At 45.6% G+C, this 14025-nt stretch overlaps 1 protein-coding gene across 2 annotated transcripts in view; it reads right to left on the minus strand.

Annotated features, from left to right (window-relative positions):
- Window positions 1-636: 636 nt before the first annotated feature.
- Window positions 637-14025, minus strand: part of LOC142490343 (high affinity choline transporter 1-like) — a 46106-nt gene continuing 32717 nt past the window's right edge. For both annotated transcript variants that reach the window (XM_075592509.1, XM_075592508.1), the window contains 6 exons: window positions 9461-9616; window positions 7464-7612; window positions 6468-6611; window positions 5903-6056; window positions 5577-5794; window positions 637-4423 (listed from right to left, as the gene is read on the minus strand). In XM_075592509.1, coding sequence (XP_075448624.1) covers window positions 3923-4423; window positions 5577-5794; window positions 5903-6056; window positions 6468-6611; window positions 7464-7612; window positions 9461-9616 — 1322 coding nt within the window. In that variant the 3' untranslated portion in view covers window positions 637-3922. The remainder of the gene's footprint in view (window positions 4424-5576; window positions 5795-5902; window positions 6057-6467; window positions 6612-7463; window positions 7613-9460; window positions 9617-14025) is intronic.

The following is a 14025-nucleotide window of genomic DNA, read 5'->3' on the forward strand; positions in this document are numbered from 1 at the left end:
TGGGACAGACAGCGTGAGGAGGTTGGGAGAAGGGTGGGGATGTGATAATGAAGTGAGATCATGAAGATCATACTGTAATTTGGGGGAGGCCAATCTGGCCATTGCTGGCAATTACAGTATCAGCAATGCACATACAGTACTCTAGAATATCTTCTGGGAATAACCTCTTGAGCCTCATATTCAGCCTTTAAATAAAGAGTATCTGCAAACATTTTTTCAAAAAAAGATATATTTATTTACAATCACTGAAAATACACATTTTCCCACACAAATGTTAAAATGTGGGTACAACTGAACGTTTATTACAAGAAATACCACCTACTTTCTATTGAGTCCATGCAATATGTGATATTGTATTTTAAATGTATTGTTTAAATGTTGTTTTATAATAGCCGAACACTTCCATTGGAACTCACTAAGCACACAAATTACATTAGTATTTCAATCTTAGAAAGATTTACAAAAGTTTAAACGTTTTCAGATGTGCCCCTCTTATCGACATGAAGAACTTTATACTTCATACCATATATACTGTATATATTTATACCATTTACCTTTTTTTTCTAGCGCAATTTACAGTATGACATCAATTGTTACATTTTGTTTTGCATTTTGTATAAAAAAAATAGAAAAGTGTTCAAATGGAAAAGGGGAATAGGTTTATTAAACCGCAGTAATCAGTTTTCGGAATAAACTTTATGAAGCTGTTATCCCAGTGCATGGACTTAGGATCTGTCTAAACAATGTGCAATGTGCACAGTATACCTTGCATACAGCGTAATATTATTGCATGTAAATCAGCTATTTTGAAATGTAATGACATTACAGGACCAGTTACTGAGGAAAATAAAAATTAAGGGAATAAAAAATGGCATATTTTTCTCATCATGTGGTTTATTGCATTCACTATTTACTAAGTCCAGACATGAGACGTGCAATGAAACATTCGCCCACCTAAGACATTTTGAGACGTTGGTTATGTCAGAACATATTATAGGGCATTCCATATAAAGGATTTTCATGCAAAGGACCTATTGATAAAAATAAAAAAAACTCATAGTCAAATGAACCAGCACACACAAAAATGTAGACAATACATCACCAGAACCACAACGTTTTGACCCCAAAGGGACCATCTTTTCTTTTGTCTACATTATGTGTATGCTGGTTTATTTGACTATAGAATATTTTCTATAATTCCTCTGCATGGATATTCATTATATACTTTGACTGGGCAATCTTTGTTCATAAGGACCATTACTTGTGGGAAAATACTCTGTGCCTTTGTTACCCTATTCTCATTGAAAATACTGTATATGATAAATCCAGAAAGTATTCAGAATTTATTGAAATAAATTAAACTAACTTCATCATCAAACATGCAAAATTGAATACCATGTATATACAATAGTATTATATTCCTATTTAATTTTGCATGTTTGATTATAAATAGGGTGACCATACGTCCCGGTTTAGCCGGGACAGTCCCGGTTTTTCATGTGCTGTCCCGGTTTTTCATGTGCTGTCCCGGTTTCCAAATAATTCTCAAATTGTCCCGGTTTTTACTTGGGGTCCCGATTTTTGGGGCTTCGGGGAGCGGAGGATGCTGGCTGCTCTCCCAAGGGGTCGAAAGGGGGGGGGGGGGCACGGAGATAGCAGGAGAATGCCGGCTGTGATTGGAGGATGCGGGGTGGGCGGAGTTTTGACGAGATGCTGCAAGCTGGGCCTCCCCTTCCTTCAGCAATGCCCCCCTCCCGTCTCTCCTCCAGTAATGCCGGGCCCTCCCTTTAATTTCCGCGGACCTGCCAGTCCCTCATCTGCACTGGCTACCTATGCTGCTCCAGCAGCCCACTTGCGCCCTTATATCCCCCTCCCAGGCACCTTACCCAACCCAAGGGGGGAGAGACCTTATTTTTATGTGTGTGTTTGCAGAGGTGGGCTTATTGTGTGTGTGTCACTGGGTGTGTGTATGTCACTGTCTGTCTGTGTGACTGTGTGACTGTGTCACTGTCACTGTGTGTCACTGTATGTGTGTGTGTGTCACTATGTGTAGCTGTCTATGTGTGTGTGTGTGTGTGTCACTGTCTGTGTGTGTCACTGTCTGTGTGTGTGTCACTGTCTGTGTGTGTGTCACTGTCTGTGTGTGTGTCACTGTGTGTGTCTGTGTGTGTGTGTCATTGTCTGTGTGGGTGTGTGTGTGTGTTACTGTCTGTGTGTCGCTGTCTGTGTGTGTGTGTGTGTGTGTGTGTGTGTGTGTGTGTGTGTGTGTGTGTGTGTGTGTGTGTGTGTGTGTGTGTGTGTGTGTGTGTGTGTGTGTGTGTGTGTGTGTGTGTGTGTGTGTGTCGCTGTGTGTCATGGTGTGTGTGTCTCTGTCACTGTGTGTGTGTCACTGTCACTGTGTGTGTCACTGTCTATGTGTGTGTGTGTGTGTGTGTGTGTGTCACTCTGTGTGTGTCACTGTCTGTGTGTGTCACTGTGTGTGTGTATCACTGTCACTGTGTGTCACTGTGTGTGTGTATTACTGTCACTGTGTGTGTCACTGTCACTGTGTGTGTGTGTGTGTGTGTGAGTGTTTGTGTGTGTGTCACTGTCACTGTGTGTGTGTGTGTGTCACTGTCACTGTGTGTGTCACTGTGTGTGTGTCACTGTGTGTGTGTCTCACTGTCAGTGTGTGTGTCACTGTCACTGTGTTTGTGTGTCACTGTGTCACTGTCTGTGTGTCTGTGTGTGGCTGTATCCTCCCCTCCAAATTCCATCAACATGGCTGCCCGACGTCACGTAATGCACATTGCCATAACAATGAGACACTCCATGACATCAAGTTGACATGACAACGGGACGTATTATGGCGCAGAGGCATCACGTGATGCCACATTGTCATGGCAACATGTCACCGCCTGACGTCAGTGCCTCGTTGTCATGGCAACTGGGTGCGTCACGTGATGTAATTTGTTTTATAAATAATTTTTTAATGTGTCCCGGTTTTTCATTTTGAAAATCTGGTCACCCTAATTATAAAGTTACTTGAATTTATTTCAATACACAATGACACACAATATTTAAAAAAAATTCAATGTTTCTATAGGCTTCACAGTGGAGTATTTTGGTAGTATACAACTATTCATTATGTATTCCTATGTTGGACTGGCCATTTAGTCATGACAGTAATGACTTGTAATGTACATGATCTCCCCTACAATTACTGCACAGTCAGCAAACATATTTCACATGACAGACTGAACAGTGCACTTCTCACCACCTCGTATCGTTGCATACAATGACTTTTGGAACTATGGGGGATATTACTGTAACTAAAATCTCCGGGCAAAACTGGAGCAAAGTCTGTGCAGAAGAATTGAACCAGATTTGTCCAAGGAAAAACTCCCATTGCTTTCAATGGGATTCCTTTTCTTGGATGAATATGGCTCTGTTTTTTGCATTGTTTTTGACCTACTTTTGTAGCCAGAGAATTTAGTAATTAGACCCCGGGTGGTAACTTGGTGATATTGTAAATTTTCCATGACTGATTTTTTTTATTTATTTTTTATCCAAAATAGCAGCACTTACTAAGTTAGGTCCTTAGGCCCATACCCACTAAAGCAGGGGTAGCCAACTCCAGTTCTAAAGGGCCACCAACACGTCAGGGTTTAAGGATATCCCTGCTTCAGCACAGGTGGCTCAATCAGTGTCTCAGTCTTTGACTGAGCCACTGATTGGGCCACCTGTGCTGAAGCAGGGATTTCCTGAAAAACTAACCTGTTAGTCGCCATGGACTGGAGTTGGCCAATCCTGCACTAAAGTGTGCAACACCTGTGCACGCCCCAACTCCCATTTAAATGAATGGGAGTTAAGATGTGCTAAAGCTTAGCACCTTTCAGTGCATATGGGCCTTAGTATTCACAGCTACAGAGTTTCCATGTGTTTAACTTTGTTGCAGACCTACCTGTTCTTCCAATTCCCATTGTGGTGCACGAGAGGTTTCTTTTCTAAATACATTGCACACATCCCATTGCATTGGCAAAATATTTTTCATGAACAAAAGCTGTGCCAGATATGAGATTACAACGAGGGTAATCAAGCTAACCAGCATTGTGAATGTTTTGAATGGAAAAAGCTGCACATACACGTCGTCTACAAGGATGCACCCTGGGTAATGAAGAGCAGGCGGGATCTTTAGGGAGCTTTCCCCTCCCAGGAGCCTCAGGATGAAGCCAAATAAGAAACTGGCGGCTGAGCCGTAGGCGTTGGTGCCGGGGATAAAAAGGGCACAGCAAAGCTGAGGGAATAACAGCGCATATACCAGCTCTCCACTCAGAAACCACAGGTCGTACACAGAGTGTGACAGGAAAGCCAGCCCCATTCCCGCAGATCCAAGCAGCACCATGGAAAGGCGCATGATGCAGAGAACTTCTCTGTCCGAGGCCTGTGCAATGAAATGGAAAGAAAACATAACATGCTCTATGGCGCAGGTCATAGTTGTATAAAGGGTGCTACACATACAGGTATACATACAGGTGCGCCGACGAGTATTCTAAAACTTGCCTTGGAAAATCTGGGGCCATTACCAACAAGATCCAGGTACATGCTGGGTTACATGCTGCAACATTTCAGTGACATTTCTGCAGAGACTAATGGCCCATCGGATGAACACAGCAGGGACCCCCCCCATTCAGTTTGAATGGGACTGCCAGGGACCCCCGCTGTTAATCAGATGGGCCATTAGTCTGTCTACAGAAATGTCACTGAAATGTTGCAGCATGTACCCAGCATGTACCCGGCATGTACCCAGCATGTACCTGGGTCTTGTTGGTGATTGCCCCAGATTTGTTTGAGAATACTCGTCGGCACTACAGTTTCAATATAAACACCAGCACAGGGGAAAGCCCCACGATACCTTTTAGCTGTGTGCACACTAATGTACATTTTCATGTGCACACAAGTTAAGCTGCGGGAGAATCTGGCTGAACTGTTCAGCAAGATCTTCTTCCTGACTAAATGCAAAAAGGAAAAGCCCATCCTACACTAGCCCTCTGCTCAGACACCTCACACCCAGTCCATAATTGCTGATCAATTTCCATTTGCTGTTTGGCATTTCCATGTTACTTTGTACATCACACTCATTTACATCTGTATACCCAGACTTTCCTGGGTGTCCTTCTTGTATACATACGTCTTTCTATTTTCAGCTTAATTTGTAAAGAAAATCTGCCTGGAGGCCCCTTGGTGGCCCTGAAAGATAGCGCTCTTATTAATCACGGGTTAGCTATTAAAGGGATCACTTCTACCTTACTTTTCATTGTCTACACAAACATAATAGGCGCAGAATACCATAAACATAGGGAGCTTTTTATCAAAGTTTCCCAGCAGCAAACCTGAAGAGAAAACAATGGAACCATATATATCAAAGCAAAAACAAATCCATGTATCCCATGGGAGCCGTGTTCTGGAATAAATCTGGTGCGTATGTTTGCTTCACTTTTGCCCTATTTTTGCAGCTGGGAAACTTTGACCTATGACCCCTAAAATTGACTATCAAACAACAGTTCTTAAAAAGAATATATAAATAAACAGCTCACCCTTTTCCTTAGCAACTTTTTGTATATGTTGTACGCAAACATAGAGCTGGCCGACAAAAGTGAAGAATCTGCAGAGGACATAACAGCTGCTGCAATGGCTCCTAAACCAGCAACAGACACAATGGTAGGGCACAGATACTGCAGAACTATGGGCAATATCATGTTCCACTCGCTTCTCTCATTTGGTGTGGGCAAGCCATAGCTAGTCTGGTTCCAGTCTTAAATAATAATGGAAAGAATAGGGTTGAGTTAGGAAACTTTAAGGATCTACCCAAATAATAATTCCATTGCGGAAAAAGCAAGTGATAGGATTGCCGCGTAGTTACCTGTGGAGGCTGCAACGGCGCCAATTAGAATGGACGGGATACCCATCACAGCGCAAAGAATCCCTGAGAGGTACGAAGTGATCATTGCTTGCTTGGAAGACGAAGCAGCAAGTACTCTTTGAAAATATGTTTGCCATGCAATGCCTCCGAGACTCTGAAATGACACAACGCTAGCATTACACTCTCAACAAGAAACTATACCCGCTGAGGTAATCATATCTTGACTATGTATTCCAAATTCATTAACTTTGCCTTTAAGTGAGGTATATAGGAAAGAGAGAAGGTTAGTATGATATGACTGTGTTAGAAGAGATGTCTGCCCAAAGAAAAATCAATATACTGTTTCATTGATTGACCACAAGTAACACTGAAAGTTTCTTGAGTAATTTGTATTATTTCACATATCAATAGAACATTATGCTGATAGGGTTATTAGGACACAAAAAAAAGGTTACAAATAGATATGGGTAACTATTGTAAGTTAAGACTGTTCATTGTAAAGTAAATTGAAGCAATAGTTGTTTTATTTTGTAAATACCACAGTTAGACATGTATAATAACTCACCAGGTAGGCTAGATCATCCAGCCATCTTGCAATGTACTCTGTCTGTATTTTACCAATCCAAGGGCCTTGATATAATTCATGAACAGCAGTGTAAGCAATGTTTTCAGTTGCTGAATTTAGAAGAGCAAATGGTACACAAACCCACTATGTTTAAAAAAAGAAAAAATATTAGTTTATTATTTATAAGACCATCAAAAAATATCAAAAAGTTCTCTGCTACGTTCTGTGTCAACAGTTTCCTTTTCCCTACTGAGTCATGAACCAGGCTTTACATAAAACTTTGTCTGGAAAGACGGGGCGCAATGATATTCTAATTCAACTTTGCCTATAATGGCACACGGAGTGAGAGATACTGTAGATGAGAGGGACTCAGAAAACAATTGAAAAGAGATACTATTTAAGTCATAATACAGGGGCTTTGTTTAATGTTACCTCAGAGGAAGTACCTAAAACGCAAGCTACGTTTGTGCTGCTGCAGGCAGAGTTCTCGTACAGGAAACAGATAAGCTGCAGGTTGTTAACATTTGAGCTTTGGACTAAGATGGTAGAAATATCTATAGGTAGTATACACACGCTTATAGGTCATGTATGGCCTTCATACGTGACCAGGTTCAGAAAAACAGGGCAGTACTTCCTAGCACTGTACCCCTTTGTTCCATTGTACAGTACTTCAATCTCTTGGTATTGCAAACTGTTTTTCAAACATCTCCACTAGTGAAGTTACTCGCTGCTGTGCACCTAAATATGATAAATATGGCTGTAGCAGGCTTTATTGTTCTCTTTTGGGGGTATATGGTGGGATATATTGTGACCTTCTGTACCAACACTACATTATATCCTATGATAACTATGAGATATTCTGCATTCTCACTGCATATGTTTTGTTTTCTGGGGAACAATGAAGCCTGCAACATCTGTACATTATTACATTGCATGATTTTTGTTATTTTTGCTAATTTGCCTTCACAAAGCCAGAGGAAATAAAATATGACTTACCAGACTGACAATCATAAAAAGAAGTTGAATCACATCTGTGTAGGCGACTGAATACAGACCACCAAGCAAGGTATACAGTATAACTGTACAACCAGATATAATGATGGATAAATAGCCTTTCACATCCAAAATAATACTCACAGTGGCTCCTGTACAAAAAATACATTATTCGGTTCTTAATTATGTGCAAAAAGGTTTTATAGTACAAGACAGTAACCCTGTTATTATTTAACCATTTCACACGAGCTTAGTCTGGAGCTCCCCCTCATATAATTCTCTAACATATCATTTGTATAAAATCACATTTTATATACAGTAACACCTGGGTCTGAATGAGTATATCAGTGGTAAAGTAACTGCTTTGGAGGTTGGAGAACCAGTTCAAATCTCAATATCCACTCTTCTTGTGACCAGATATTTATAGTGTCTGCAAAATGCTATGAGCAGCGCAGGGGACATTGTGAGATCTATATTAGAATAAATATTAGTAAACATGTATATTATAGGATATACTCTAGGAAGAAGACCATGTCCCCTAATGTGTATTCCCACTTCCCTAAAGGGGTGTTTTAGGGTGGAGTATGGTCCAGCCGCACAGCTGGTCCCATTAACAGTCTGGGGCTGTGGATGTTGGGGTTGTTAAGGTGGAGATTGGTCTAGCCGCACAGCTGGTACCAATAGCATTGGGGGGGGGGGAGAGTGTAAGGGTGTGCTAGATAGGCTTCCTTGAAAAGGTGAGTTTTCTGGGTGGTTTTTAAATAACTGAATGCTTGGGGAGAGTCTGATAGTGTGTGGTAGGGAACTCCAGAGAGAGTGTAATTTACGACAATAATCTATGCAAGTGAACATGATGTGACATCTTACTCAAACAAAGGAGAAAGCCAAAGTATCCCATATCTACACAGGTTCATAGTACTGTCTTCTTTCTTTTGAAATGTAACACATTATCCCAGATAGCACCACCTCTAATAAGTACACACATGTACTGTTCTTAAAACATTATAGAACCTTGCTATGATCTTTATATCTGTTTATTGGTGCAGTACCACACAACAAATACAAAAATATATACAATTGTTATTGCAATGGTTTATGTTGTGATCTATTTCTTGAACTCCAATAGATATCAGTATATTTTATTATCTCACTGACAGTACACTATGCAAAGTTAATAAACATTACAGACGCATTGAACAGTATGATAGAACATGTTCTCTTTTGCAGGGGCTGGCATAACCCTGATCCCCATAGATTGTGTCACTTACAAGGAGAGGAAGTAGGTTTTTGACACTGACCATTAGACATTCACTGGACTGCATAATCAGTGTGACCAAAGATCAAAGCTGTAATGATGGTCTTTACCCAATCCACAACAGTAAGCATTCTCTTCCTGCAATATAAATATCTACCTTGGTCACTCAACATGTGTAGGAATCATGTCTAAGTGGCCATTATAGACATTTTCCCCTGCTCTTGCCTCAATATCAATGGGAATAAGAAAGACAATAACAATACATTTAGAGAATATCACAATCTAAAAGGAAGAAGATAGTGGATATGCATACTATAGTGCAGCGTTGCGCAAACTGGGGGGCGCGACCCCCAGGGGGTGCGAATCTGCCTGCGGGGGGGCGCAGGGTTTACAGAGGCCCCGCACGCTTCCCGAAGGCACTTAAATTAAGTGCCGGGGGAGCTGCAGGGCCTCTGTAAATTTTTACTTACCTTGGCTCTACACGCGTCGCCATGGCAACGCATCGTCAAATGACGCAGCGAGGTCATGTGACGTCACTTTGCTATGGCAATCTGATGTCATGACGCCAGAGCCGAGGTAAGTGGGGGTGAGGGGCGGCGTGGGGGTGAGGTGACTGCCATCAGGGGGGCACAGGGAAAACAGTTTGCTCCCCCCTGGTATAGTAGGTGAGGTTACTGGCGCTTTCTTACTGTAACCCAAAATGTGACATTAATATCTCCAGTAATGTGTCCCATATTTTACTTACCTAAAGATGCGAGAATAGATGCAAACCAAAATATATCACCCAGCAGTGATGGAATAAAGAGAATACTCCCCATAGTATCTCCAAAGGTTTCTTGGAGAGGATCCATCATTGTCACATAATTTTTAGACCTCATTGGCTTCACAAAAAAGACTGCACCTGAAAAATATCGCAACGTTTAAGTCCAGATTCACCTAAAGACACAAGATGATTCTGCATGCAAAAATCATTATTTACTTGGGCAAAATGTAGCACCTCATTCACACTTCATTGTGATACCTTTTATGGGCCAGCAAATGGATTCTTTATGTATACTATCAGATAATTGTCTGCACACAATTATTCTTGGGAGTACTGTACACAGAGAAAGTTGCATTCACTTGTTATTTCTCACGTGAAATAAATGGCTGCTGTAGAATAAGGCCTCAGGCCCTTGATCGGTTACTGCAATGTATGATGGGTAAAGCATGTTGTTCTGAATTTGTGTATGTGATAAAGAAATATGCTTTCACCTACTTTCAGAGTCTGATATTCTCTGAACTTGGTATAACTAGTTTCTTCTTATCTAACTGTAGCCCCTTCTAAACAGCACAGGCTATACCTATCTTCCTTCTACTGTGGTAAGTCCTGTTAAGATCAGGCACCAGTAATCATCATGGGTTTCCCCCCTTCATAGCCCTATCCTGAGTGGTAGACGCAGGCCTGGACTCTGCTGCAGGCGTGAGCAAGAGGGGAGGTTCTGCTTACATCACGAAGGGCGGGGCTAGCTCTATATTTAGCAGCCGACTCCTGAGTAGTTGTTGAGTTCTAGTTATGCCGGGAGTAGGCAAGTCCGTTAGTATGCCGTGAGTACCAGAATCCTGCGGATCGGTCCGAGGAGTTGGAGGAGACCGCGGTCTCCCCTGCGCAGAGTGCAGGAGCCGAGAGAGAGAGAGAGGAGAGACCAGCTTCCTATAGTAGAGCTGATAACATTATAGTCTTGGTGGACCAATGCCCTCATCCCACTGCCAGGGGTGATGGGAAGAATTCAAGCCCCACCGTGAGGATAACCTCGGGGGTGGGCCATGGGGTATTGAAGCCCTAGCCCAGACCATCCTGCCGGAGGAGTGACTTGGAGGGAAGGAGAGGGGGAATTATACGGGTGGAAGGCGAGTGGCGTAATAACCCGTCCTGGCTATTGTTGTTGCGGCTGCTGGAAGCCCCTATCGTTGGGATATTGCTGCTCTGTCAATAAAAGAGACTATTCGTTATTATCAAAGACTGTGTGTGACTTGGAAAGTACTACCCTGGGACCCAAGGGGTTCTTCTATACCAGTCCTGTCCCATATTTCTGGGAGTACAGAAGATGGACGCGCTGCACCACTAAGAGATCATGGAGGCTACCACCCCAGAAGCCCGGTCCTGGCTCCCCCACAACATCGCGGGAAGCTCAGGCCCTCCTGTTCCTCACAGGTACGCACCACACCGCATGTAATCTGCCCCCATGCAACCTAGACACCACCGTAGAGTCTTGGGGGGGGGGAGCAGGGTTACATATGGAGGCGCTGCTGAGAGATATGTCAGAACAGGACCGGCTTATAGCAAGGCGGAACGGGCAGAGCGAAATGCACTATCTGATCAAGTGTTGGAGAAGGATGGGCGCCCATAGGATGTGGCATAGGAAGGCTGACCGAGTCCCTTGAGGCAGGTAGCGTGAGGCAACTGGGGGGGTCAGCCTGTTAACCAGTCCAGGGACCATGGCCCAGGGCCCGCGCTATGAGTGGCCAAAAGCAGGAGACGCCCAGTACCTTGAAAAGAGGTACCATAGCTATCACCCACACACACGCACCACAGAACACTTGCATGGTAAACATCGAGTACAGTGCATAGAGGAGAGGAGTTCCACTGAGCCTGGGGTACAAGCCACCCCAAATCAGTGAGAAACAGAATGCAGAGCACACAGTTTGCAGTCAGTCAGTGTTTAAGTACGAGATACCCGTTAGACACTGAGGTTAGGGCACATGGGCATTTGGAAAACTCATCCAAGATGGCGTCCATCCCTACATGTGCTCCGCGGAGCAAGGACATTGATCTAAAATGGCAGTTCCCGCCAAGCCTGGAGCAAGTACGTGCGTTGTGCACAGAGACTATTAGGAGAATGTGGTGGGACATGTGTAATAATTTGGCGCCAAACCCGGATTCTTTGCAAGGGGAGCGGAGCGGCATGAAAGCCGAAAGCCCACCCACCTGTGTCGTGAATGGTCAGAAAGCCCGGCCATGTCACGCTGAAGAAGAAAAGATCCCACCTCTGGATTCCACCAGAGGGAGGGGGCACCAGGAGAGCCAATCAGGAGAGTCCTCCCCAGCGAAGGGAGGGGCCGGAAGCCTGAGCGAAGAGCTTCACTTTTGTCTGACAATCGAGGAGCCAGGAGCTGGAATGCTGAGCTGTTCTCACTCTGAGCGAACCATGTCCGAGATGAATACTTCCATCTACCAATTACCAGGAGACCTACTGGTAGTGGAGGTAGCTGAGCACGAATACGTTCGGTGTTTGTGCGTCCACTGCGGGAAACTGGGCGCGGTACCAAGCACCAGGGCCCGATGCCCTCAATGTGGCGCATTTTATCTTTGGCCGACCGAGCCATGGCCTTTGATCGGAACCCCACGGGGTGCCTCTCCAGGAACCTTGACGGAGATAGCGGAAGGCCAAGAAAAGACTGCCCTGGGTCCCCGTTATACCATATCGGGAGGAACCAAGGCTCCGCCCGCTATTAAACTGAGTGAACGGGCAACTGAGAAGAGCGCGACCACAGTGAAGGTACCAGAGCGAGAACACTTTGTACCTATACCCACTGGTTGTATCGCCGAAGAACCAGGTGACTCCCTAGCGGAGGAACCGATTGTGATTTCGTCGGAAGATGAGATCGGCATGACATCGGTGGCGATGTGCCTACCGGTGAACCACCCCAAAGGCATCAAGAGAGAGCAAACAAGTCTGTAGACCATCCGACGGTGAGCGCTGGTGCGGCCGGAGGCCCGTAAGAGTCCCACCGCTGTGGTGACTCCCAGTGCGACGGAGACCGAGACGATCCTAGAGGAGCCTGATGTCATCAAAAAGCACCCCCTTACTACCGCCAGGCGTAGACCACAATCCCGGCAAACGAGAAAGAGAGGCTTGAGGCCTACTTGTTCGACCGTGTACCGGATGCTCCGCCACCGCCCCCGAAGGTCCTTGACGCACGTCCGGTGCGTGACCCCAGAGCGGATGGAGATTCTGCAGGCGATCCTGACGACAGCGGTTCCGGTTCCACCGGGAAGAAGAAAAGTCCTGGAGGAGTGTTCTCCTCTCGGAGCACAGACGCCGCCATTGCCCTGGCTGCCCTACGGAGTCGAGGCCCCTCCCGAGACTCCATGAGCAGGGCGGGGAGTGCCTCTAAGCACCGATTCCTTTGGCGTGGTGTCACCCGCTTGCTGGACAATGCCCTGGACGTTCCCCCAGCCCCAGCCCCTAGCTCCACTGCCCCGGCCACTGCCCCTGCCCCGTCATGAGTGGTGCCACCGGGACCTACCAGGGATAAGTTATGTAAATACCCCAAATACTCCAAGGACTTGCGGGACTGGGAGTTGAGTGAAGAAGGGTCCGATGGGTAGATACCATATTTGAGTGTTATACCTGTACCTAACCCTGTGCCGTTTTCTCCTGCAGCTAGAGGGAGAGCCCGTGGGTCTCACACTCCAGTGGAGGCTGGGTCTACCAGTAAAGTAGTGCATAAAATGAACCACACTAGGTATTACAATGCCAAGCGAAGGAGAGATTGCTCACGATCTACTGATGCGGGTACGTCCGGTGTATCATCACAGGTAGAGTCTGATGTAGAACGCACTAGTAAGGCCGCAGAGTACGAACACCGCGACAAATGGTGGGCGCCTTTGTTCACCGGATACCACGAGGGGATGGACCGTACACGGTTCTTGTTAATTAAGAACGATGTAGTGGATCATTGGTGGGCGGCTGGTTCTTTCACTCCGCAGGAGATGGAGGATGAGTTAGATCAGCGGTGCGCAAACTGGGGGGCGCACCCCCCTGGGGGGGCGCAAGATTGTTTAGGGGGGGCGCAGGAAGCAGCGGCGATTTTGCCAGGAGCAGAGGGAAAAAAGCCGTCTGCAGCTGCAATTTTTCTTTTGGCCATTAGGTGGCGCTGTGCTGCGCTGTGCTACAGTACACAGCAGCATCTCGTTGCTTCCTGCATAAGCGTGTGACATGGGGAGAGGGGGTGAGTGAGACTGGCACATGGGGGAGTGAGACTGGCACATGGGGGAGTGAGACTGGCACATGGGGTGTGAGACTGGGACATGGGGGAGTGAGACTGGGACATGGGGGAGTGAGACTGGGACATGGGGGAGTGAGACTGGGACATGGGGGGGAGTGAGACTGGGACATGGGGGGGAGTGAGACTGGGACATGGGGGGGAGTGAGACTGGGACATGGGGGGGAGTGAGACTGGGACATGGGGGGGAGTGAGACTTGGACATGGGGGGTGAGACTGGGACATGGGGGAGTGAGTGTGAGACTGAGGCATGGGGAGGGT

The sequence above is a fragment of the Ascaphus truei genome, chromosome 3 (assembly GCF_040206685.1).
Source record: "Ascaphus truei isolate aAscTru1 chromosome 3, aAscTru1.hap1, whole genome shotgun sequence".
Lineage (NCBI taxonomy): Eukaryota > Metazoa > Chordata > Amphibia > Anura > Ascaphidae > Ascaphus > Ascaphus truei.